The following is a 27,644-nucleotide window of genomic DNA, read 5'->3' as shown; positions in this document are numbered from 1 at the left end:
TCAAAATATTTTCATTTCTCCAAGAGAGCGGTCGTGTAGCCTAGTGGTTAAAGCGTTAGCTCGTCACGCCGAAGACCCAGGTTCGATTCCCGACATGGGTACAATGTGTGAAGCCCATTTCTGGTGTCCCCCGCCGTGATATTGCTGAAATATTGCTAAAAGCGGCGTAAAACCGAACTCACTCACTCTCTCCCTCATTTCTCCAAGCCAAATAGCAGTGTTCTGTTATCAAATTTGGGAGAGAGAAAAATATGTTTGTCAAATTGAAAACTATGAAACTGTGGATTATCTCTAAATCTAAATTGTCAATGCGAGAGAATAACTAGCCTAAATTTTCTGCTGGAACAGATTCAACTTGGCGTAAAGGGCATATAGCTGTGGATATTATATGAATGAGTAACTGAAAATCAGTGATGACACCAGGTGTTCCCGAAAAGGATAACCATGTCCTGGCCAATCTCATTACAATCAGACCTTAGTTCTCGCTACCGCTAAACAAAGATCTGAGGACATCCCAGTAGGGGTCACGTCAGAACGACCTTTCATCCGACCAATCAGAGCGTCGCTTACCAGATCATGAAATGAATGTGATTTCTAATCATGCATCCTCGAGAACTTTAACACGGGATATTCCGAACGATAGTTACGGGTTTAACGACTGAATCCATACAGTCTTGACCATCTATTAGCGATTCCAGAATGTTCTTTTGTTCAGGTTTCAAATTTCTAATCGAGAATTTGTAGCGTAGTCGCCAATTTGAAATTAGTACCGTAACGCACGAGAAAGCTGCCTTCTGATTGGTCATTCCACTGGTCGGTCAAAGTTCGTGCAAGGTCAGTTTGACGTGACCCGTGATGGGATGTCCTCAGATCTTTGTTTAGCGGGAGCGAGAACTAAGATCTGATTTTAATGAGATTGTGTCCTGCTCTACCGGTAGCACCCGCCACTCATACAATTTGCATGAAAAAAGTATATTTTGCCTGACGGAGCACAGCAGTACACCTGTCATGCGACGTCAGACTGTAAACGAGTGCACCATTACTGAGTTTTGTTGAAACTTATGAAAACTGGAGGTTAATTTTGAATTTTGAATTACGATGTGTACCCATGAAGGGGTTTTGCTGATTATAAGTTAAGAAACATGTAAAGAATATATGCGTTTTGCAACACAGGGGGGCGCAGATCTAGAGGTATAGATTAAGACACTGAGGCAAGTATCCTCCCCTTCTTACGAATCTGTTTCTTTATGCATATAAATCGGAATTTCAGTGCAGCATATTCGTTTTAAATTTGTCTCTGTTTGTTTGTTGATTCATTAGAAGTTTTAGATCTGCCTGACCCTGACTCTTACACTTTTTATAACGAATGTCTAGTTACTTGTGGGCAGTGTGTGTGTGTGTGTGTGTGTGTGTGTGTGTGTGTGTGTGTGTGTGTGTGTGTGTGTGTGTGTGTGTGCTTGTTCAGCTAAACACGAATACCCCACTCAGACACACAGACACAGTAGCCGCCCAGTCTTTGTCTTAGCCCCTTAATGCCGAGCGCCAGGCAGGGTAACAACAAGTACCATCGAGCTCCGGACCGTCCACTCTCCGCGCGGACGCTCTATCACGGAGACCACGGAGGCGCTCCTTTAACAACATATTTGACAACAGATTGATTTGACAACGCCACTGTGTATTTAGGGTGATCATACACTACTAGACAGATGTCAGTCTCTGTTTGGTTGTATGTGATACACCACTGTTCATAGAAATAATCCGGGTATATGACAAAGGCCTGTAAATGATCAAATCTGAGACAGCCAAACCAATGATTGATATTATGACAAACGACCCACGTTTCGATTCGTATGGGGTTCAATAACATGCAATCAACAAAGTCAGTGAGCCTGACCATCCTATCCCATAAATTAAACAGACAAAATACCCTCCCTCCTATTTTAAACTGTTCTGCCTTCAGCAACACATCATAATTTTAACAGTTGACACGATATACGTCTTTCCAATAAACGAGAAGGTGACGTCAATACGCGTAATTATCGACATTGTAACGTTCATGTTTTTTTTCACCAGACATAATATTTGAAATAACGTAATAACTTTCAAAATATTTTCACTTCCCCTGGGACAACCCTGGGAATTCCCTAACACGAATAAATACTGAAGCATTGCTTGAACTTTAGCCAAAATTGCAAATACAAAATACAAACTTCCACGAATATCCTACCCGTGAAGATCCGGGTTAGAAAAGGTTTTCAGCCATCCACGCTTGCCGTAAAAGGCGACTATGCTCGTCGTAAGAGGTGACTAGGGATCGGGTGGTCAGGCTCGCTGACTTGTTTGATGCATGTCATTGGTTCCAATTGCGTGGGTCGGTGCCCTTGATGTCAATCACTGGATTGTCTGGTCGATTATTTACAGACCGCCGTCATATAGATGGAATATTGCTGAGTGCGGCGTTAATCAACAACAAACAAACAAACACCAATATCCTCGCTACAATCCATCGTTGTGACCAAAACGAAGAAATGCCGTAAAAGGCGACTATGCTTGTCGTAAGAGGCGACTAACAGGATAGGGTGGTCAGGCTCGCTGACTTGGTTGATGCATGTCATCGTATCCCAATTGCGTGGATCGATGCTCATAATGTCAATCACTGGGTTGTCTGGTCCAGTCTCGATTATTTACAGACCGTTGTCATATAGCTGAAATATTGCTGAGTGCGGCGTGAAACAACAAACAAACAAAAACAAAAACACACAAAAACGCACTGTCGCCGTGACTGGCGTTAATCAACAACAAACAAACAGAGACCAATATCCTCGCTACAATCCATCGTTGTGAACAAAACGAAGAAATGCGCACCCAAACTATCGACTCGATCTGCACCTCGACAGACAGTGACAGTGTACAGCAACCAATTAATGTAACTAGCTACTTGACACATCTTTATTATCACCTTTCAGTGAGCGGTAGATCCATGATCACCAACACTCGTTATCACCACCTTGATGTCTCGTGTCGTCGTTCTGACGTCCGGTACTTGATGTAAGTGTATTACAACGCACTGTGACCCGTGAAGATCCGGGTTATAATTAATAGGTCTTCAACAACCCATGCTTGCGGTAAAAGGCGACTATGCTTGTCGTAAGAGGCGACTTACGGGATAGGGTGGTCAGGCTCGCTGACTTGGTTGACGCATGTCATCGTATCCCAATTGCGTGGATCGATGCTAATGATGTCAATCACTGGATTGTCTGGTCCAGTCTCGATTATTTACAGACCGCTGTCATATAGGTGAAATATTGCTGAGTGCGGTGTTAAACAACAAACAAATCAAAACAAAAACACACAAAAACGCAGTGTCGCCGTGACTGACATACTTAAGTAGCACTTAACATACCTTTCATCTAATATGAATGAGTTTATTCCGTGAAGGGGCCACCGGCCCATTATACAAGGTACATTTGATTGATCTGTTCAGAGCGCTGACTATTACAGGGGACTGATTCACAAATCGCCCGCAAGCCACGAACGTTCGTGAATCTAGCGGTCAGCACTCATCGGAGTGCTGAGAAGGATGCACAAAAGGTTATTGAGGCCGATCATCACCCATGCACACCCATGGATCGGGTCCCAACACATGTTACACACACTGGCAACAATCAGTCTCACATTGTTACAATGGCATATTACTACATAACAGGCACATCTTTAAGAAGAGTGTTCCTTTTCTTGAGAGCGAGAAATATATACTTTGCCATGCTTCTTATTACATAGAGGTTGCAGCTATATACTTGTGTTAGTTTATCAAGAGTTGGACATATGTAATATTACTTGGAATGATATAATTTTCAGCTAATGATATAATTTGAATATATTTGTTATAACCAACCTGAACAATTGTTTCTGCAGTGCAGTTTGAGCATACGGAAGTTTCATATCGCTTCTCCTCTTGAGGAACTATTTTTTTCCGTCAAACAACTTGTTGTTTTGTAATTGTCAGTATCAATCTCATTAAAATCAGACCTTAGTTCTCGCTACCGCTAAACAAAGATCAGAGGACATCCCATTACGGGTCACGTCAGACCGACCTTGCGCGAACTTTGACCGACCAATGGAATGGCCAATTAGAAGGCAGCTTTCTCGTGCTTTACGGCACTAATTTCAAATTGGCGACTACGCTTCGAAACATATTTTGACAAATTCTCGATTACAAATTTGAAACCTGCACGAAAGAACATTCTGGAATGGCTAATAGATGGTCTAGATTGTATGGATTCAGTCGTTAAACCCGTAACTATCGTTCGGAATATCCCGTGTTAATGTTTTCGAGGTTGTATTATTAGAAATCACTTTCATGATCTGGTAAGTGACGCTCTGATTGGTCGGATGAAAGGTCGTTCTGACGTGACCCCTACTGGGATGTCTTCAGATCTTTGTTTAGCGGTAGCGAGAACTAAGGTCTGATTGTAATGAGATTGTTGTCATTTAAACATTAAGTCACACGAACGACATGAAAATGTGGCTACATCATTCGGGCATAAAATAGTAATACAAAAAGAGAATGTCGATTATCATCACTCTACGTAAGTTCATACTCAAATGAACTCAGACAAAGTAGAAGTCAAGTCTGAAGTAGAACGTGTTCTGTCCTTTAGCAATGCAGTATACAATGTTTTGTTGGGATCAGTTCACGCTCTGTGTTCTGCCCTTTAGCAATGCAATATACAATGTTTTGTTGGGATCAGTTCACGCTCTGTGTTCTGCCCTTTAGCAATGCAATATACAATGTTTTGTTGGGATCAGTTCACGCCCTGTGTTCAAGTTGGCTTTTACTTGAAGATCAAAATTGTAAATCCTCAAAACCCTACTGTATGAATTAGTGTGTGAGTTAATATTTAACGTCACATCGGTAGTATTTCATCATATCATGACGAGAAGTTATTTAAGGATTGACTGTGTATTTTTTCCCTTCATTGAGGTATGAATCGAAAAACCGATGAATCCGCGAATGAATCCAAACTGTATGAATCCGCGTAGGTTTCAAAGGGTAGTTTGTACAATGAATATGCATGAATAATGACCTGTGCATGACGATACACGTGAGCAGAAGAGGAATTCTCTCGACTGGAATATTAGGACATTCACCGACATTCCGCATTAATAAAAGTAGTGCGCCTCGGTGGGCATGGCTTAATTTTTTACATTCATTGTAATTCAGCCAATCAGAATGCAGGCATTTCAGTGAACTCAACGAATATTTAATTACATATGAATGATACATATATTTATACTTCATACAAAACTGTCAACGATGGACAATATAATAACTAGAATATCACAGATTAGATTTAAAACTAGTTGAGGGACATCTAAAAGCAGAGAGAATGAGTTAACAAGGGCTAGACATCGTCGGTAACTCAAGGGAGATCACCATACTAGGGACCATGGTAGGGTCCTTCAGTCACTGGCGATATTTTACAAGTTAAGCCTTATATTAAAATGACGAAAATGCAACGTTGAACAGCCTGACATGCATAAAATACTTCGACAGCGTTCAGGTTCAATACTTTTACGCTATTTCCATCCCCCTCAAGTGTCCTACAATACGAAGCACATATTGCATTATGCTATGTTGCACACAATTATATGTTTTATAATTTCTCAACAACTGTTTTGTAGTCCACGTTCGAGGTGAGGTGAGATGAAATTGGGTTTAACGTCGCGTCCAAGATTATTGCACTTATATAGCGACGTGCATGCACGTGTGTGTGGCTGCTTGTACTAGTGCGGTACTACTAAATCTAGATACCGATTTATAGTGCTAGCCCATTGAGATACCATGGCGCAGTTAACATGAATACCCCACTCAGACACAGAATGCTGACTCCGATCTGACCAGTCCTTGTTTTAGCCCCTTAATGTCGAGCGCCAGACATGATAACAACAAGTACCATCTTTTAACGTCTTTTGGTATGACGCGGCTGGGGATCGAACCCCGGACCTTCCGCTCTCCGGGCGGACGCTCTACCACTAGACCACGGAGGCGGTCAGTCCACGTTCGAAGTATTCCATGACGGTTGTAATAGTATTTCACAGGTAGCCACAGACGATTAATCGAAACAAGGAAGTAGTTAGTGGGGGGTGAATATCAAACCCAGCGTTCAGGTTCAAGCATGTGTACGACTATACTCACGACTTCCTCCTCGAATAACGGTTAATTATATGATACTAGCATTATTTTCATTAAGTGCTTATTGTCTCGGTTCGAATTCACTGTCGTGTGCACATTGTCGATACCTACATACCTACGTTATTGATCATACTCATTCATAGATAACTAAATGTTGTTCGGTTCAATACTAAAAATAGTATAACTGATCAATGAACTGCTTCACACTTAAACCCATGTCTCGCTAAGCATTACCACACAAAGGTAACTATGGTATACTGAGAACCAGGATCTTACATACTTACCATCAGAACTTGTAACGCTAAGGAGCAACAGTAACTGGAGGAATAATCTGTCCATTGCCACCATTGACTGGTCTGAGTTAGCTCCACGATATGACGTCAGTCCAGGAAATACCACAGTATAGATGTCACGTGGCTGATAGCATGTATATTATGTAAGGTACATGTAATATCATTTGCGTGGGAGGCATAATAATGTATTTGCATACTTGGGAAACATCACCATGAGCCTATTTTGACAACAGAGGACTTGTAGGTGTTTCAAATCTTAACACGATTGAACATGTTTGCGGTCTGTTGGTTTTAAAGGTGAGGTGAAATGGAGTTTAACGTCGCGTCCAAGATTATTGCACTTATATAGCGACGTACATGTACGTGTGTGTGTTTGTGTGGCTGCTTGTACTAGTCCGAACTCATGCCGATTTATAGTGCTAGCCCACTGAGATACCATGCCGTAGTTTAACATGAATACCCTACTCAGACACAGTATACTGACTCCGAGCCGACCAGTCCTTGTTTTAGCCCCTTAATGTCGAGCGCCAGACAGGGTAACAACAAGTTCCATCTTTTAACGTCTTTTGGTAAGACGCGGCCGGGGATCGAACCCCAGACCTTCCGCTCTCCGGGTGGACGCTCTACCACTAGACCACGGAGGCGGTCTGGTTTTAGAGGAAGGTCCTGTTTATCACGTAATAATTGCATAATAATTGTCTTAATAATGGTAGTTTTCTTATCTTGGTTGTACGGTGGCCCATAAGGGATATGGAATCTGTTTTTCAATATTTTGATATTTCACTTACTTTTATCGTAACCTTTCACAAATTAACACAATTTGCCTTAACAGTAAGTGAAATATCAAAATATTGAAAAACAGACTCCATGTCCCTTATGGGCCACCGTATGGCTGGTATCGCATTACCATAATGCCCGACAGGAAGCAACATTGACCCTTAACGCTTTGCATCTTAGCTGTCATCGGGTTCAAGGTTTAAAACTCCTTTAATACGCCCTTTAATACTTCGTATATCCACTGGGAGCACGGGTGGCCCAGTCGTCTAAGTCGCCGCAATTCGCTGTGCAGAGTTGCGTCCCTTGGGCATGATAGAAACCTATGATTATAGGTTCGAATCCCGGTTCGCGCCGATTATGTTTCTAGGTTTGTCAGCACCATACCCGTGCTCGTGTGTTTCACCGAAGTGGTAAACGTCTGAGACCTGCATCACTTCGTGATTTCCTCCCACATTAAGCAGACACACCGTGATATAACTGGAATATTGTCAAAAGCGGCGTTAAACCAAACTCACTCACTCACTGATATATCCACGATTTTCCCGCAATCTAAATTTATTTTTTTCCAACTTTTATTTTGCTCAAGACAGAGTGGGAAAATACACTTAGAAAAGAAACAAAGCACCGCTTACTATATATGTTCATATGAACATGTTTAAAATTATGTCAATTATTTCTCACGAAATACATTCATTTTGTTTGGAAGTAAAATAATCATATTCATTACAAACACCAAACTAGATTGTCCAGTGACATGTTTTGTCACTGTTCCATGGCAATAGTTACTTCATTACCCTTTCAATGCTCCCTCTGCTTCTTTGCATCAAAGAACCGTGAAGATTCGGGGTGGAATAGATCTTCAGCAACCCATGCTTGCCTTCAAAAGGCGACTACGCTTACCGTAAAAGGCGACTATGCTTGTCGTAAGAGGCGACTTACGGGATAGGGTGGTCAGGCTCGCTGACTTGGTTGATGCGTGTCATCGATCTCAATTGCGTGGATCGATGTTCATGATGTTAATCACTGGATTGTCTGGTCCAGACTCGATTATTTACAGACCGCCGTCATATAGCTGTAATATTGCTGAGTGCGGCACTAACTTTGCATCAAATGATGTGATTCGGTGCGTGTGACAATCTGTCTGAACACACAGTGTTCATGTACCAACGTTTCAGCAAGAATGACATCAATGGACCGTAAAATTTAGCACGTAAATATTTCCAAAAGATACATGACACGTCGGGATATGAAATATGAAAAAAAGGGTTGTGTTTAACCTTTCTTCGGGTGTATATAATCACCATTCATGGAACGAGATTTATTATGTATTCATATTTTACGCATAAGCATATGCTGCTGCCCTGATGTGAAAAAATGTCTCAGCACTTTGTTCGCTTTGTGAAGAGGGTTCCATATGTTGGCATAATGAAAACCACTGGCGTGAGTGAGTCAATGGTGCTTTATGCAGCATGTTGGCATTATGGAAACCACTGGCGTGGGTGAGGCAATGGTGCTTTATGCAGCATGTTAGCATTATGGAAACCACTGGCGTGGGTGAGTCAATGGTGCTTTATGCAGCATGTTGGCATTATGGAAACCACTGGCGTGGGTGAATCAATGGTGCTTTATGCAGCATGTTGGCATTATGGAAACCACTGGCGTGGGTGAGTCAATGGTGCTTTATGCAGCATGTTGGCATTATGGAAACCACTGGCGTGGGTGAGTCAATGGTACTTTATGCAGCATGTTGGCATTATGGAAACCACTGGCGTGGGTGAGTCAATGGTGCTTTATGCAGCATGTTGGCATTATGGAAACCACTGGCGTGGGTGAGTCAGTGGTACTTTATGCAGCATGTTGGCATTATGGAAACCACTGGCGTGGGTGAGTCAATGGTGCTTTATGCAGCATGTTGGCATTATGGAAACCACTGGCGTGGGTGAGTCAATGGTACTTTAGGCAGCATGTTGGCATTATGGAAACCACTGGTGTGGGTGAGTCAATGGTGCTTTATGCAGCATGTTGGCATGTGAATCAATGGTGCTTTATGCAGCATGTTGGCATTATGGAAACCACTGGCGTGGGTGAGTCAATGGTGCTTTATGCAGCATGTTGGCATTATGGAAACCACTGGCGTGGGTGAATCAATGGTGCTTTATGCAGCATGTTGGCATTATGGAAACCACTGGCGTGGGTGAGTCAATGGTGCTTTATGCAGCATGTTGGCATTATGGAAACCACTGGCGTGGGTGAGGCAATGGTGCTTTATGCAGCATGTTGGCATTATGGAAACTACTGGCGTGGGTGAGTCAATGGTGCTTTATGCAGCATGTTGGCATTATGGAAACCACTGGCGTGGGTGAGTCAATGGTGCTTTATGCAGCATGTTGGCATTATGGAAACCACTGGCGTGGGTGAGGCAATGGTGCTTTATGCAGCATGTTGGCATTATGGAAACCACTGGCGTGGGTGAGTCAATGGTGCTTTATGCAGCATGTTGGCATTATGGAAACCACTGGCGTGGGTGAGTCAATGGTGCTTTATGCAGCATGTTGGCATTATGGAAACCACTGGCGTGGGTGAATCAATGGTGCTTTATGCAGCATGTTGGCATTATGGAAACCACTGGCGTGGGTGAGTCAATGGTGCTTTATGCAGCATGTTGGCATTATGGAAACCACTGGCGTGGGTGAGTCAATGGTGCTTTATGCAGCATGTTGGCATTATGGAAACCACTGGTGTGGGTGAGTCAATGGTGCTTTATGCAGCATGTTGGCATTATGGAAACCACTGGTGTGGGTGAGTCAATGGTGCTTTATGCAGCATGTTGGCATTATGGAAACCACTGGCGTGGGTGAGTCAATGGTGCTTTATGCAGCATGTTGGCATTATGGAAACCACTGGTGTGGGTGAGTCAATGGTGCTTTATGCAGCATGTTGGCATTATGGAAACCACTGGCGTGGGTGAATCAATGGTGCTTTATGCAGCATGTTGGCATTATGGAAACCACTGGCGTGGGTGAGTCAATGGTGCTTTATGCAGCATGTTGGCATTATGGAAACCACTGGCGTGGGTGAGGCAATGGTGCTTTATGCAGCATGTTGGCATTATGGAAACCACTGGCGTGGGTGAGTCAATGGTGCTTTATGCAGCATGTTGGCATTATGGAAACCACTGGCGTGGGTGAGTCAATGGTGCTTTATGCAGCATGTTGGCATTATGGAAACCACTGGCGTGGGTGAGTCAATGGTGCTTTATGCAGCATGTTGGCATTATGGAAACCACTGGCGTGGGTGAGTCAATGGTGCTTTATGCAGCATGTTGGCATTATGGAAACCACTGGCGTGGGTGAGGCAATGGTACTTTATGCAGCATGTTGGCATTATGGAAACCACTGGCGTGGGTGAGTCAATGGTGCTTTATGCAGCATGTTGGCATTATGGAAACCACTGGCGTGGGTGAGTCAATGGTACTTTATGCAGCATGTTGGCATTATGGAAACCACTGGCGTGGGTGAGGCAATGGTGCTTTATGCAGCATGTTGGCATTATGGAAACCACTGGCGTGGGTGAATCAATGGTGCTTTATGCAGCATGTTGGCATTATGGAAACCACTGGCGTGGGTGAATCAGTGGTGTTTTACGCAGCAGTCAGCACTAGCTAAGTTACATCCCAGTTTAGACCAGGAAAACAGGTGGTTGACAGCATGAGCATCGCTCCATTCCATCAGGGCAGACTGAAAAGTTCCAGACAGGGCTTCATTCCGCTCAGCGGTACCGTCCATCATAAAGTTAGTATAGTCAGAACTCTAAGGTCGCTTTTATAAAAGGGTGACTTTGTTACATTTTGTAACTACCTCTAACCTTAAACCAGGGATACAGGGGTCCTGTCCCGAATCCACTCAAGCTTCCCCAGGAAAAAGCCCACAAATGAGAGATTGTTAACAAAAATGGACTATGACTAGCTTTATTGACCTAACATAATTTGAATGAAATACAACACATCGACTTTGGACTTTATGGACTTTAAAGTGATACATTAGCGGATATAACCACACCGTAAATCTGCCACAGACCCTTAAATCAAAGACTTGACTTCCCTCTTCAACAGAGGGGCCATCCAATGGAATGGGCGCACATCGAACTTTGCTGGCGTCTGGCACATACTGTCCTCAAGTCTGTCAGGTGAACTTACCAGGTATTGAGACCCCCTGCGTGCCGACTGTTTGAAGAGAAGACGTCAGTGTGGACATGATTATCTGGATATTGTTTCCCGAGGTAGTGGCGAGCTGATGACTAAATACCAGGGGACTAATTCTTTGGCCGACATCTTACATAAAAAAAACAGACTGCCTTGATTCGCCCATTTAAGATCTTCCCATGTAGATGTGTGACGTTACATTTGTTCAGTTTAACGACCGCCTCCGTGGTTTAGTGGTAGAGCGTCCGCACGGAGAGCGGAAGGTCTGGGGTTCGATCCCCGGCCGCTTGATACCAAAAGACGTTAAAAGATGGTACTTGTTGTTACCCTGTCTGACATTCTGCATTAAGGGGCCAAAACAAGGACTGGTCTGCTCGGAGTCAGCATACTGTAATCTTCGGCATGGTATCTCAGTGATGAGCCAGCGCTATAAATCGGCATCAGTCCGGACTAGTAGAAGCAGCCACAAACACACACACACACGTACATGCATGTCGCTATATAAGTGCAATAATTTTGGACGCAACGTTAAACCCAATGCCACTCCACCTCACCAGGGATTTGGATTTAGTTACTGTATTGTCATCGGGTGATGGCTTGTTTTATCTGGGGTTGGTGGGCAGGAGTTGTCGTGGATGTACCGGTCTGTGTGTGTAGGCTTACTGTATAATTTTTCACGTCCCGATGTGCTTTAAATTGCATCTGAAATATATATAATATAAGGGAAAATATATGTGAACCATTACGCAACGAGTTTACAATTGTTTTAGGTATGCCTGTTTGCGCTGAGACGGAACCCGGTCGCAAAAATGGCCACGAGAGGGGCACGAGTCGCTATTCGGCTTGTCCCGGAATACCACGAGTTGGTCACGAATGCGTTGTACAGTGTCACCACTTATTTTGTTAGAGAATTAGTGACCGGACTGGTTCATTCTCTTGTGATCTAAAGGCACACTCTTACCGTGTATTCATATGGATAATAGTAGTTAGTTAGCTATTCCATGTTAAAAAACACACTTTGGCCGAGCGTCCTGACTATTGTATTCCCCGGCTGTCAGGGAGAGATTGACCTCTCCGAGGTCCGCGCATAAGTATTTAAACTTCGTCAGGATCTTGTGTCTTCACCTCCAGGCATTGATAGATCGTTTACGGGTCGGCACGCTGATGAGTGGTCACTCGATACTCAGGTTTCGTTATTACGTTATTACGGGGCACTTTTGATCTCGTACTGATTTACTTTTGGTTGTGTTGAGCTAAACTTATTAGATAGGGTTTTCATACTCTGTTTTTCCGTGGATGAGGAAACCTTCCCCTGATTGTCCAGCTTTCTGGGAAGTTTCCGTGCTCAGTCAAAGAGTCTGTAGTCTATTAGACTAGTTTGATATTCAGACATTAAGACATTAAGTTTCTTATTTTAGGGATTGGTCTCTGTGCTTATTTGGGGTGGTCGGGTAGCCTAGTGGTTAAAGCGTTAGCTCGTCGAAAAAGCCGAAAACCCGGGTTCGATCCAAGAAGGAGAACAATGTGTCCCCTGCCGTGATATTGCTGGAGTATTGCTAAAAGCGGCGTGAAACCATACCCACTCACTCACTCTGCTTATTTTCACGCTATTTAAACCAGTTAATTAATTCAGGCGTTAACTGGTTTCAGTCGACTTAATTGGTTGTCTACGCATCTTGTCAATGTCTTGTCAAAGTTTTGTTGTAGCTACTCTCAATTTATTACTGTAATACAGTTGCTTAGCTACGCCGCTGGTGTATTTGCTCTGATATATATAGTCAACGTCAACGTCATCTTTTATATAATCACCTACTGATACACTTTGATGCTCGTAGTAAAACTGTGAACCTATTTGTACGTTCTCATTATCACTTGTTTAATGACAACCAGGGCCCACTTGCACAAAGCGATCTTAGCGCAAAGACTAGTGTAAGGTTATGCTAAAGTATGGGACTTACGATCATCCTAGCGCTGAGATCGCTTTGTGCAAGTGGACCCTGATCATTAAAGCACATCTGCGTAACATAATATCTCTACTTTGAGTGTGTCTGCCAGCAACGGAATACTGCTACATGCGGCATAACACAACATTCACATATACTTATAAATTCGTCATTTATTGAATGTTTGCACGTTGTTATAACCTCACTCGGCGGAGGTTAAATTATCGATTGTGGACCGAGCCTGAAAAGACGAGCTATTAAGTCCCCTCTTACAACAAGCTTCAGTTGCTGGGGAGCAATACATACCGGAAATCCCAGCGGGAAGTGGCTGTATTAACTAGGGGATAGCTGCTTGGACACAAATATTGAAAGCTTTCAACATCACTTGGCTTATTCATCGACATTGCGTGTGGAGGTGATAGATCACTGAGAGGAGCGTATGCACACTCGATGACACCCTGTTGCTAGGCTGACGTCACATGGTATTGTTTCGCCGGAGGATCTTGTAAAAATGATTTCAACGAATTACGTCATAGGGTATTGTGACGTGATTGTAAACTTTGTGGTGCCGGGTCCCGTTCCACAAGGCAATCGTACTTTAGCACAACGGCAGTCTATGTTAGAATATGTGAGTTACGATAACCTTAGCGCTACGCTTACTTTGTGGAACGGACGCCTAAAAAATCTGAAGGTGGGTGGTTGTATGGAAATTAATACCTGTCAACTTATGACATGTTTGAAGCATTATTCTGTTCAACCCAATTGGATTATGCAGTGGATCGTGTAGGTGTCTGCCTATTCACACAGGGCAGTGAAATTTTAAAAAACGTTGGCAAGTGAAAAAATAAAATGCCAAACTCGCTCCCGTGTAATATAAATTTTATGAAACTCATAAATAGTTGTGGTCGCTTTCGCTCATCAGATACCACAACTATTCACTCGTTTCATAAAATTGGTGTTAGTCGTGTAGTACTCTATATTTCGTACACTCAGATGGATGTTAACCCAAGTTTTATTGCGAAGCAAGGTCGTAATTCTAACGGGTAAAACGACAACATGAAGCCCTGATATAGTGGCCTGTCCTGCTGTTGGCAGGTGTTTTACGACGCCAAACGGGGTCAGTGGGTGCAGTGGGTGAGAGTTGGAGATTGTTATTCGGTCACTGCTTCAACACATATTTTGTTCTCTGAAAGGAGGAACGGAACACGGAGTTTTTAAGCAATATATTTGCAATATATACATATGTATATTCAGCATACAACCTAGGGCAAAATTATATTCTTCCAGTATATTTTTTCAGAATAAATATTCTTACGCACACACGCACACACGCACATACGCACAGAAAATTAAATGTAAGTTTCCTTTTCCGGACATATTCCTGCGTCTTCCCAGCCTAGAATATCAATTGTTGCATGTCCTTAAAACGCGTGATTATTTAAACTAAACTGTCGGTCAAAAGAACGTAATACACACATGTTTGATGACTAAAAACGAAACAAACAAGAAATAGTTATTCGATATTCATGTATCTGATATGGCTATCATAGTTATGTCTTTGACCTTACGTCTGCAGTGTTTTGGCGACTGTTTTCAGCCTAGTGATGTTTTGATAACGTTTGTTATTGTTTGTCAAATTCAATTTTTAAGAGTATACTTTCTTATCCCCGGCAGTTTACTTGAAACATTATGATTAAAATAACGGTGACGGTGCCAGTGAGATGTCAGGTTTTCTCCAGCACAGAACTGTTCATGGGTTCCACGAAAATGGTAAATGTCTACGACCTGTGTCATTTTGGGCCCAAAACATGCGATACATACATTTAAGACGGCTCACCCCAACTCACTCACTCATTCACCCATTTTAAACAAAACGAATATAAGTAATTGCAAATCTTTATTGAGATCATTTGATAACTATCTTTCAAATATGCGTTTCATTCCAGAGAGTTGCGTCTCTTAGGCACGCTAGGATCCTATAACCATTGGTTCGAATACCAGTTCCGATCCTTCGTTTGTCAACAATATTCCATATTCACGGTAAACGTATATGATCTGCTTCACCTCGGGCGTTCCTCCCACATCAAGCTGGCCCAGCGTAAAAAACAATAGCTGACATAATAACACCAGGGACCCGTTCCACAAAGCGATCTTAGCGCTACGACTGTCGTAAGCCTATGTTAAAGTATTGGAGTTACGATCATCTTACTGCTAAGATCGCTCTGTGGAACAGGGCCCAGAAATGGGCTTCACACATTGTACCTATGTTTGGAATCGAACCCGATCTTCGGCGTGACGAACGAACACTTTAACCACAAGACTACCCCACCGCCCCCATATCATTCGGAGCAGATATTAAAGTGCACGTCCGATACCAACATCCAATTGTGGTATCGAATGGGCCGAGTGATGAATTCTTCTTTTACGCGGACTCTCTCCATTTGATTCCCTCATTTTTTTTAAAAGTGATAAATCTGAAATAAAAGGTTGGAGGAATGTAACGTTGTACATGAAACCAGACAAAGACTTATCAAGCAATACATCTCGAATGCTTCGAATGTTAAGAGTCAGGACGAGCTTGCTATTGAATTAAGGTAACCTTGTCTATACCACGTGGGTATCCTCAGGGTTGTATGCTGTCTAGGTGTTCGTGACGCTAGATTATCGGCTTCAGTCTAATAATTTGATTCTCTTCGTTAACGTATGCAAGCCTGTATCACTTCGCCCCCTAATAATAATAATAATAATAATAATAATAATAATAATAATAATAATAATAATAATTAAAGCTGCAGGCAGCAATGGCGGGCTCCAAGTAACATTGTGCACAAACGTCCATGTTCGAATCATCAAAGGGTTTCCTTGTACCACATTCGTCAAATGTAGGCACCAATTGCAGGGTATAGCCGCTTCGAAATTGTCGTGTCCAGAAGTCTGTTCTTAATCCATTTCCGACCTCGGCTATTAGAGTTTGTTGTGTTGTGTGTGGAGACAATTCTCCGAAAGTTAGGAAGTATTTCATGCTGTGGATTCAGAGGAGTATGCATTTGAAGACAGGTACCCCAAAGACACTGTGAGAACTAGGCTTATGGGGTTTGATGTGTTATGCATGGAAACAATTCTCAGAAAGTTTGAAAGCATTTCATGCAGTGGGTTGAGAGGATTTGAAGACATATACCACAAGAAAAACTGTGAAAACCTTGAATCCCATATGGCTGCCAAACCACAGGACCAATGACCAAAGTCAAAGAACAAAAGATGTCAAGCACCAAAGGCAGCAGATACATGTAGAGTTTTAAAGTAATTGGACCAGTGGTTGCGGAGCAATAGAGCAAACTATACCTTAAAAATTACTTGGTTTTTTTCAGTTATCTGCTCTTGGTCATTGGGCCCACGGCCTAGGAATTTGTGTGGTATCTAGTACTTAACTATCTGCAAACGCATTCAAAATTTGAACACAATCGAGCCAGTGTTTTTTCTGCTAGCTCTTGAACAAAAAAACGGCGGAATAATAAATAATAATAATAAAGATACATGCAGCAATGTCGGGCTCCGAGTGACACGCACGCACAAACGTACGGAAAAACGAAAGCACGACCTTGGCATTTAAATGGTATCTGGAACTCAACTGTCTGCATACGCATGCAGAATTTAAACATAATCGAGGAACTGAGTGAACGATAAATGGTGCTTTCACAATGGTGTGGCTGTATAGGACACAAAAACGAAAATTTTAATACCACTTAGCGAATGAGCTCAAACGCAGCCAAAGGCGTGAAACCCAGCCCCGCTCAGGACGGTCGCGCCGACTCGGCTTGGGTTGAGACGGGATCGCATCGGTTGAGTCACATCGGCATTATTACAGCTATAAGGCGGGAAACCCAGACTAAATATCTTGCAAATTACTTTAAAATATTATGACACATGAAAAAAATTGTATTTATTGATGAATGTGTTCATAATTACTTGTATATGACTAAACTATGGTCTTTATTTTCAATCTGGTAGTTCACTGGTCCGTTTTGACAAACAGTTAGAATTATGGTCCGTTTTGTTGCTAGCCGGTTTGGCTCTAAATTCTCAAAAGGGAGGTAACTCTCTTCACCCCATACCTCATTTTCGACCGACATTTTCAGCAGGTGAGGACAGGTCTATTTGTGCATGATTGAAACTGACATAATACGGCAAATAAGTATTATGCCATCATTGTTTTCCTGTAAATATGTTAACAAACGGATATTTGATGTTCATGTTGACTACATGTAGCCATAATGTACGAGACATGTGGGTTTTTTTTAAATTTCATCGTAGCCTTGGGTCATGTCGCGGCTCTCTGCTAATAGTAACGTGAAGCGTGCAATTCTCGGTTATCGCAGTACGTGTCATGTAAGTTGAACGGAATAAACCGCGCTCACTAACCCTTATGGTTATTCGTGTTCTCTATAGTTCATGCAATTTTGTAATTCATTTTATCAAACGTTTCATATAGAAGTTCATTATTTACTTTTTTCGCGCGACCTCGTGCTGGACTTGTATGGATGCTCGAATAGGACCCAAAACAGGACACAGTGCCACCAACCACAAAGTAGGATGATGCCAGACTTCAGTGATTTATTCAGACAAGTATCTGTTACAATAAATAGGTATTCAATGCTTATTTCCCAAAATTTAAAAAAAAATTACAATCAAGATATTTTCATGTATTTCAATGTGTGATTGAACAAATTGTGTGTGTGTGTGGGGGGGGGGGGGGGGGGGGGGGCTTGGGCGGATACAGCTTTTTTGAAAAGGGGGGTGCACAATTAAGATCTATTTATTGTCTTTGGTGGTGATTTATACATAAATAAAGATTTTTTTCGGGATGCACCCCCCCCCCACCCCCACCCCAACCCCAACACACACACACACTCAAACACTGTATCCGCCCGTGGAAACTTTGAGCTAAAAGAAAAATACCGAAGACCCAGGTTCAATTCCCAACATGGGTTCAATGTGTGAAGCCCATTTCTGGTGTCCCCCGCCATGATATTGCTGGAATATTGCTAAATCGGCGTAAAACCATACTCGCCCACTTTTGTCCGTTGATGGAGGCTGGGATTTTGTATTGAACATTAGATATTTTTGCAGCCACAGCTTATTTCATTTGTAACACTGAGATTGATTTTTTTGTTAAACAAAAGTACATTTGATTAGATATTTTTTACAGACACAGCTTTATTAATTTAAAACTTTAAGCTTGTATATTTTTTAAAGAGAAATACATTGCAACAAAAGATATTTTAGAATCAAGATAATTTCATTTATTTCAATGTGTGATTGAACAAATTGGGGGTGGGGGTGGGGGTGGGGGGTTAGTGTTTTGAAGAAAGAGATATTTTACAGCCACACCTTTATTTATTTCAAACTTTGAGCTTGATTTATTTGTAAAAGAAAAATACATTGCAACAATGACAATTATCTTTTGAAGTATTGAATTTGTATTGAAGATAAGACATTTTTATGACATGTGAAGATCCAGGGTAGAATAGGTCTTCAGCAACCCATACTTGCGTTAAAAGGTGACTAACAGGATTGGGTGATCATGCTCTCCGACTTTATTGATGCATGTAGCCGTATCCCAATTGCTGGGATCGATGCCCAGGATGTCAATCACTGGATTTTCTGGTCCAGACTTGATTATTTACAGACCGCCGTCATATAACTGGAATATTGCTGAGTGCGGCGTTAAGGAACAAACAGATATTTTTACAGCTTTATTTATTTTAGACTTTGAGCTTGATTTTCTTCAGAAAAAGCATTGGCTGTTTTTGCAAATTTCAGTATCGATGGCTACAGTTGAATTCAATTCTCATTTTGTAATACATAAAAACAGAAATGATAATGAAATCATGGTATTCACCTTTAAGCTGAGTTAAACAACAAACAACATTTCAAGCTACAAACAAAACATGCTAATATGTGGTTAAGAATAATAATCAAGACAGATTATTGGAGATACATTGGACTTATCAGCCCTTGTATATCCTGGAACCTAAACAACCACTGTATTATTTAACACTGGATTTCGACTCCGTTCTGTGACCGATCATTGGATTGTCTGGTCCATTATCGATTATTTGGATACTATCACAGGGCTGAAATACTGATGAATCTGGCGTTAAACAACAATGGTTTGTTAAATACATGTATTCTTCACATTTAAGATCCATGCTTGCTGTAAGAGGCGACTAACAGGATCAGGTGGTCAGGCCGGCTGACTTGGTTGAAACATGTCATCGATGCTCATTATGTCAATCGCTGGATTGTCTGGTCCAGACTCGATTATTTACAGACCTCCGTCATATATCTTGAATAGGGGGCATGGGTGGCCCAGTTGCCTAAGTCGCCTGGATTTGCTGTTCAGAACTGTGTCCCTTGGGTACGTCAGAAACCTATGATTGTGGGTTCGAATCCCGGTTCGCTGCGATTACGTTTGTAGGTTTGTCAGCACCATACCCGTGCTCGTGGGTTTCACAGAAGTGGTTAATGTCTGAGACCTGCATCACTTCTTTCCTCCCACATTAAGCTGACACGCCGCGATATATTTGGAATATTGTAAAAAGCGGTGTTAAACCCAACTCACTCACTATAGCTGGAATATTGTTGGGTGCGGAGTTAAACCACCAACCAACCGTTTTGTGACCGATCATTGGATTGTCCAAAACATTATCAATTATTTACAGACTGCTATCACAGAGCTGAAATACTGTTGAATCTGGCGTTAAACTACAATCAAAACCTTACAGGCTGAATCTTCAAGTTGGAAATTTGACCTATTGTGCAAGAATTTTACAGTTATAGTAAAGAGTGAAGAAAAGTGTGTTGTCAGTTTTTGCATTTTGAAGTTGAAGATCAATGAAGAATCATGCGTGATATTTGCAATTGATTAAAGTGTGAAGAAAACAAGGTGTTGTGTCAATTTCTAGATTTTGAAGTACCAGGATGTTTAAACTTTAGTAATTGGTTTCAAAACCAACATGGTAATTTCTTAAACAATATTAGGTAACAGAGATTAACATTTAGTCACAGAAATGAACTTATGTTATTTAAAAATATATATCTACAAAAAAAGTAAAATATGATTTCACAGTTATAGTAAAGAGTGAAGAAAAGTGTGTTGTCAGTTTTTGCATTTTGAAGTTGAAGATCAATGAAGAATCATGCGGGATATTTGCAATTTATTAAAGTGTGAAGAAAACAAGGTGTTGTGTCAATTTCTCAATTCTTCGATGTATAAACTTTAGTAAATGGTTACAAAACCAACATTGTAATTTCTAAAACAATATTAGGTAACAGAGATTAACATTTAGTCACAGAAATGAACTTATGTTATTCAAAAATATGTCTACAAAGTTAGTAAACTATGATTTCACAGTTATAGTAAAGAGTGAAGAAAAGTGTGTGTTGTCAGTTTTTGCATTTGAAGTTGTTGAAGATCAATGAAGAATTATGCATGATATTTGCAATTTATTAAAAAGTGAAGAAAACAAGGTGTTGTGTCAATTTCTTGATTCTTCGATGTTTAAACTTTAGATATTGGTTTCAAAACCAACATTGTAATTTCTTAAACAATACTAGATAGATAGATTAACATTTACTCTCAGAAATAAACTTATCTTACTTAAAAATATATATCTACAAAATAAGTAAAATATGATTTCACAGTTATGGTAAAGAGTGAAGAAAAGTGTTGTCAGTTTTTGCATTTTGAAGTTGTAGAAGATCAATGAAGAATCATGTGGGATATTTGCAATTGATTAAAGTGTGAAGAAAACAAGGTGTTGTGTCAATTTCTCAATTCTTCGATGTTTAAACTTTAGTAAATGGTTACAAAACCAACATTGTAATTTCTAAAACAATATTAGGTAACAGAGATTAACATTTAGTCACAGAAATGAACTTATGTTATTTTAAAATATATATCTACAAAATAAGTAAAATATGATTTCACAGTTATAGTAAAGAGAGAAGAAAAGTGTGTGTTGTCAGTTTTTGCATTTGAAGTTGTTGAAGATCAATGAAGAATTATGCGTGATATTTGCAATTTATTAAAAAGTGAAGAAAACAAGGTGTTGTGTCAATTTCTTGATTCTTCGATGTTTTAAACTTTAGTAAATGGTTTCAAAACCAACATTGTAATTTCTAAAACAATATTAGGTAACAGAGATTAACATTTAGTCACAGAAATGAACTTATGTTATTCAAAAATATGTCTACAAAGTTAGTAAACTATGATTTCACAGTTATAGTAAAGAGAGAAGAAAAGTGTGTGTTGTCAGTTTTTGCATTTGAAGTTGTTGAAGATCAATGAAGAATCATGCGTGATATTTGCAATTTATTAAAAAGTGAAGAAAACAAGGTGTTGTGTCAATTTCTTGATTCTTCGATGTTAAAAACTTTAGATATTGGTTTCAAAACCAACATTGTAATTTCTTAAACAATACTATATAGATAGATTAACATTTACTCTCAGAAATAAACTTATCTTACTTAAAAATATATATCTACAAAATAAGTAAAATATGATTTCACAGTTATGGTAAAGAGTGAAGAAAAGTGTGTGTTGTCAGTTTTTGCATTTGAAGTTGTAGAAGATCAATGAAGAATCATGTGTGATATTTGCAATTTATTAAAGTGTGAAGAAAACAAGGTGTTGTGTCAATTTCTCAGTTCTTCGATGTTTAAACTTTAGTAAATGGTTACAAAACCAACATTGTAATTTCTAAAACGATATTAGGTAAAAGAGATTTAACATTTAGTCACAGAAATGAACTTATGTTATTTAAAAATATATATCTACAATATAAGTAAAATATGATTTCACAGTTATGGTGAAGAAAAGTGTTGTCAGTTTTTGCATTTTGAAGTTGTAGAAGATCAATGAAGAATCATGTGGGATATTTGCAATTGATTAAAGTGTGAAGAAAACAAGGTGTTGTGTCAATTTCTCGATTCTTCGATGGTTTCAAAACCAACATTGTAATTTCTAAAACAATATTAGGTAACAGAGATTAACATTTAGTCTCAGAAATAAACTTATCTTATTAAAAAATATATATCTACAAATATAAGTAAAATATGATTTCACAGTTATGGTAAAGAGTGAAGAAAAGTGTGTGTTGTCAGTTTTTGCATTTTGAAATTGTAGAAGATCAATGAAGAATCATGCGTGATATTTGCAATTGATTAAAGTGTGAAGAAAACAAGGTGCTGTGTCAATTTCTCAATTCTTAGATGTTTTAAACTTTAGTAAATGGTTACAAAACCAACATTGTAATTTCTAAAACAATATTAGGTAACAGATTAACATTTAGTCACAGAAATGAACTTATCTTACTTAAAAATATATATCTACAAAATAAGTAAACTATGATTTCACAGTTATAGTAAAGAGTGAAGGAAAGTGTTGTCAGTTTTTGCATTTTGAAGTTGTTGAAGATCAATGAAGAATCATGCGTGATATTTGCAATTGATTAAAGTGTGAAGAAAAAAGGTGTTGTGTCAATTTCTAGATTTTGAAGTGACAGGATGTATTATCCTTGAGTAAATGGTTTCAAAACCAACATGGTAATTTCTGAAACAATATTAGATAAGATAGATTAACATTTAGTCTCGGAAATAAACTGATGTTATTTAGAATTGTATATCTACAAACTTAAAATATGATTTCACAGTTATGGTTGGTTGGTTGGTTTGTTTGTTTAACGCCGCACTCAGCAATATTCCAGCTACATGATGGCGGTCTGTAAATAATCTAGTCTGGACCAGACAATCCAGTGATTGACATCATGAGCATCGATCCACGCAATTGGGATCGATGACATGCATCAACCAAGTCAGCGAGCCTGACCACCCGATCACAGTTATGGTAAAGAGTGAGAAAGTGTTATCAGTTTTTGCATTTTGAAGTTGTTGAAGATCAATGAAGAATTCTGCAGGATATTTGCAATTGATAAAGTGTGAAGAAAACAAGGTGTTGTGTCAATTTCTCAATTCTTCGATGTTTAAACTTTAGTAAATGGTTTCAAAACCAAGGTGTTGTGTCAATTTCTCAATTCTTCGATGTTTAAACTTTAGTAAATGGTTTCAAAACCAACATTGTAATTTCTAAAACAATATTAGGTAACAGAGATTAACATTTAGTCACAGAAATGAACTTATGTTATTTTAAAATATATATCTACAAAATAAGTAAACTATGATTTCACAGTTATAGTAAAGAGTGAAGGAAAGTGTTGTCAGTTTTTGCATTTGAAGTTGTTGAAGATCAATGAAGAATCATGCGTGATATTTGCAATTTTAGGGTGGAGAAAATGAGGTGTCAATTTCTCGATTCTTCGATGTTTAAGCTTAAGTAAATGGTTTCAAAACCAACATTGTAATTTCTAAAACAATACTAGATAGATAGATTAACATTTACTCTCAGAAATAAACTTATCTTATTTAAAAATATATATCTACAAAATAAGTAAAATATGATAAAAGTAAAAGGAACCCAAACTCTTAATTTCACTGCTGAGGCAATCTAGACTTGCCAACTAATTGTAGTCTTGTGTGGGACTCCTCAATTAATGTATTTTCTATGGTCTGGGAGACACATCCAAGACGATTGGTTTTTTTAAATACAGGTATTCTTCACAATTAAGATCCATACTTGCCGTAAGAGGCAATTAACGGGATCGGGCGGTCGGGCTCGCTGACTTGGTTTGAAGCATGTCATCGATGCTCATGATGTCAATCACTGGATTGCCTGGTCCGGACTCGATTATTTACTGACACCCGTCATATTGCTGGAATATTGCTGAGTGCGGCGTAAAACAACAAAACAACCGTTCTGTGACCGAGATTGGATTGTCTGGTCCATTATCGATATTTACAGATTGCTATCACAAAGCTGAAATGTTGTTTAATCTGGCGTTAAATAACAATCAAAACTTTACAACACGCTGAATACTATTGTGCAAGAATTTTACAGATATAGTGACGAAAAAGTGTGTGTTGTCAGTTTGTGCATTTTGAAGTTGAAGATCAATGAAGAATCATCTGGGATATTTGCAATTTATTGAAGGGTGAAGAAAACAAGGTGCTGTGTCCATTTCTAGATTTAAACTTTAGTAAATGGTTTCAAAACCAACATGGTAATTTATAAAATAAAATAAGATAGACTAACATTAAGTCACAGAAACAAACGATCTTCGCGAACCCATGCTTGCCGTAATAGGCGACTAACGGGATCGGGTGGTCAGCTCGCTGACCTGGTTTGTGTAAGTAATCTAATCCTAATCCCAGATGTGTGGATCGATGCTCATGATATCTATCACTGGATTGTCTGATCCCGACTAAATAATGTTGCTATGTATTTTTCTTCTGGACACCCCCTACCCCCCCCCCACCCCCCCCAACCCCCCCCCACCCACCCAAAAAATAAAAATAAAAAATGAATACATAAAATTAGGTTTTAAATAAATAAAGGTGTGGTTGTAAAAATATCTAATGTTCAAAACAAAATCCCAGCCCCCGTCAACGGACAAAAGTGGGTGAGTGAGTATGGTTTTACGCCAGGGTAAAAACATGTCAAGATCTAGGCATCTCTAGGCAGGTTCTCACTGACCATGGTGTTATTCAGCCGAGCATCCCTATGCTATGGAACTGAGACACTTTGTGAGAAACCTCACGAAAGTCTTGCCACGGGCAGAGACATATGGTAACATATATGGGGAAGAACTATGCTTGTCGTAAGAGGCGACTAACATGATCGGTTGGTCAGGCTCGCTGACTTGGTTGAAGCATGCCATCGATCTCAATGGCGTGGATCGATGCTCATGATGTCAATCACTGCATTGTCTGGTCCATTCTCGATTATTTTCTTTTACAGACCGCCGTCATAGTGCGGAGTGCGGCGTTGAACAACAAATAAACAAAGCACGTGTTTACCTGTTGGAAGGGGGTGGTTATCACTCATATTTTTGTTTCAGATATGGCACGGAGGAAGAATTGGAGGAAGGTGCAAGCCATGCAGCAGCGAATGGAGGAGTATCACCTCCCTAAAAAAGATACCGGGGAACGAAACCCCGTTACAAAATCACACAAGAATTTGCCAATGAGCAATCAAATGAATGAACAATTGAGCAATCAAACAAATGAAATCAGCCTCGATACAAATTGTCATCAGGGGGAAGCTTACCCTGAACATATCCTTGAACCTGATCCTGAGGAAGTCAGCCTCGTTAAAACTTGTCATCAAACCGCAAACACTGAATATATTCTTGAACATACACCTAAACCATTACCTGTAAGGGATATTGCTAGCTGCAAAAATGAGATGAATGAAAATAACTTGGCATCTACAAGCACTGCACAAAGTCATGATCAGTCGACTGGTAATGCCCAAACAACATACGACTTGCGTGTAAATAGAAAAGCACGGTGTGTTCAAGGGTCTTTTCATCAAGGTCATCCTAGATTTGGCAAAAACAGTGGAAGACAATGTGTTGCTAACAGTGCATCTGCAATGTTGTTCAACCAAATTTTGGATATTTCCTCATGGGACCGGTATGATCTTGATAACGTGCTTTGCATAGGAAATAAACTCTATGGAGATTCATTAGATGAGAGATCATCAACTACTCGTAATCCATACCTTCTGGTGTCTGAGATTCCTGCAAACGTAAACATCTTTGATAAAGAATATACATTTAACCGTGGTGAATCTTTCAGTGGCTTTGTGCTTAAGGATATTATTGAAAGTGTAGATACTCCACAAGTCAAGTGTCTCGATACTGCACTTCACACAGTATTTTCAGAACATAGCTCTACATTTGTGACATTTGGAGGAGCAACATTTGCAGTTACAAACAGCAATGAGAAATATTATGTGTTTGATTCCCATTCTCGGAGCACTGCAGGATTACAAGTCCCTAATGGGACAAGTATTCTTATGCAGTACACAACCCTCCTTCAGGTCCAGCAACACTGTATGAATCTTGCACGTTCAATGAACCTAAATGCAGACACACAATTTGAAGTGACTGGCATGACAATCACCTCTGATATTGAGGCACATGTGAATGATCATGATTTGAGCAATTCTGAAAATCAGCCTGATGATGCCGCAAGTGAAACAAATGAAACTGAACATGATGTGGAACACATTGATGAACACGAGAACTCACAAGATGGTAGTGTGGAAATAATCGACATTGACAAAAATGCAATGCTTTTCTGCCCAATATCATCAGATTTATGTGAACAGTTGTGCGAACAACTCAATATTCAACGTCACTGTTTATCAAACTGTCAAGACCATGAGTTTGGTGTGGAAATTGGTGAACCATGTAGATCAGTACCTATTGAAGGTGATGGCAATTGTTTCTTTAGAAGTTTGTCCTTTGCAATCTCTGGCAAAGAAAACAATCACAGAAAAGTCCGACTGGCTGTTGTGGCACACCTCAGGGAACATGCTGAAAGCTTCCAACCATTCTTAAGATCAGGTTATGACTCTGTTGAACAATACATCTCTCAATCAAGAATGTGGTATGTTGGAACATGGGCAACAGAACTAGAAATGTTTGCAGCTGCAAATCTACTCGGAATTGACATATGCACATTCACTGATAACAGATGGTTGAGATATCCAAGCAGTCAGATAAACACAGACGCACCAAACACTGGCAGATGCATATATCTTAATCATGTTTGTGGTTCGCATTATGAAGTGGTGGTTTGTGTGAACGCTCTTGGTGCCTTGAGAAACTCATGTACGGACAAATATTGTGAGAAACATTTGAACAGCAGTGTTTGTACAACGAGGAAGAGAAAAGCTGACCATTTACCTGTAGATGACAGACAATCAGTTTTGAAAAAACATAAGCTTGATAGTGCAGTATCTATTCATTCTCATGAAGTGACACCTGCTGGGAGACAAAAAAACAAAAACAAAAAAAAGTATGCAAAAGCCAAAAGAGAGTATATCCAGGCCAAAAGAAAACCAGAGAAAGATATGTCTGAAACATCGAATTTGAATGTGAAACAGAGTAAACTGACTAAAGAGAAACAAAGATACAACACTGTACCTGAATTAAGAAACAGAAAGAAAGAAGCCAGTTCAAATAGATACAGAGATGATAAAGCACACAGGGAATCTGTTAATAACTACAGCAGAAAACAATACGCTGAAGATGCAAACCATAAGGCAA

General features: G+C 40.0%; 1 protein-coding gene across 2 annotated transcripts in view; it reads right to left on the bottom strand.

Moving 5' to 3' along the window:
* LOC139450278 (scavenger receptor class F member 1-like) overlaps positions 1 to 27,644 on the bottom strand; it is a 50,054-nt gene that overhangs the window by 5,054 nt on the left and 17,356 nt on the right. Inside the window, exon 1 of one of the 2 annotated variants that reach the window (XM_071231955.1) lies at positions 6,481 to 6,553. The exons of the other annotated variant lie outside the window; for it this stretch is intronic. Coding sequence (XP_071088056.1) covers positions 6,481 to 6,544 — 64 coding nt within the window. The 5' untranslated portion in view covers positions 6,545 to 6,553. Of the gene's footprint in view, positions 1 to 6,480; positions 6,554 to 27,644 lie in introns of those variants that run through there. 2 annotated transcript variants of the gene reach the window in all.

The sequence above is a fragment of the Haliotis cracherodii genome, unplaced genomic scaffold (assembly GCF_022045235.1).
Source record: "Haliotis cracherodii isolate W230 unplaced genomic scaffold, xgHalCrac1.p SCAF_8, whole genome shotgun sequence".
Lineage (NCBI taxonomy): Eukaryota > Metazoa > Mollusca > Gastropoda > Lepetellida > Haliotidae > Haliotis > Haliotis cracherodii.
This window is presented reverse-complemented; position numbering and strand designations above follow the sequence as displayed.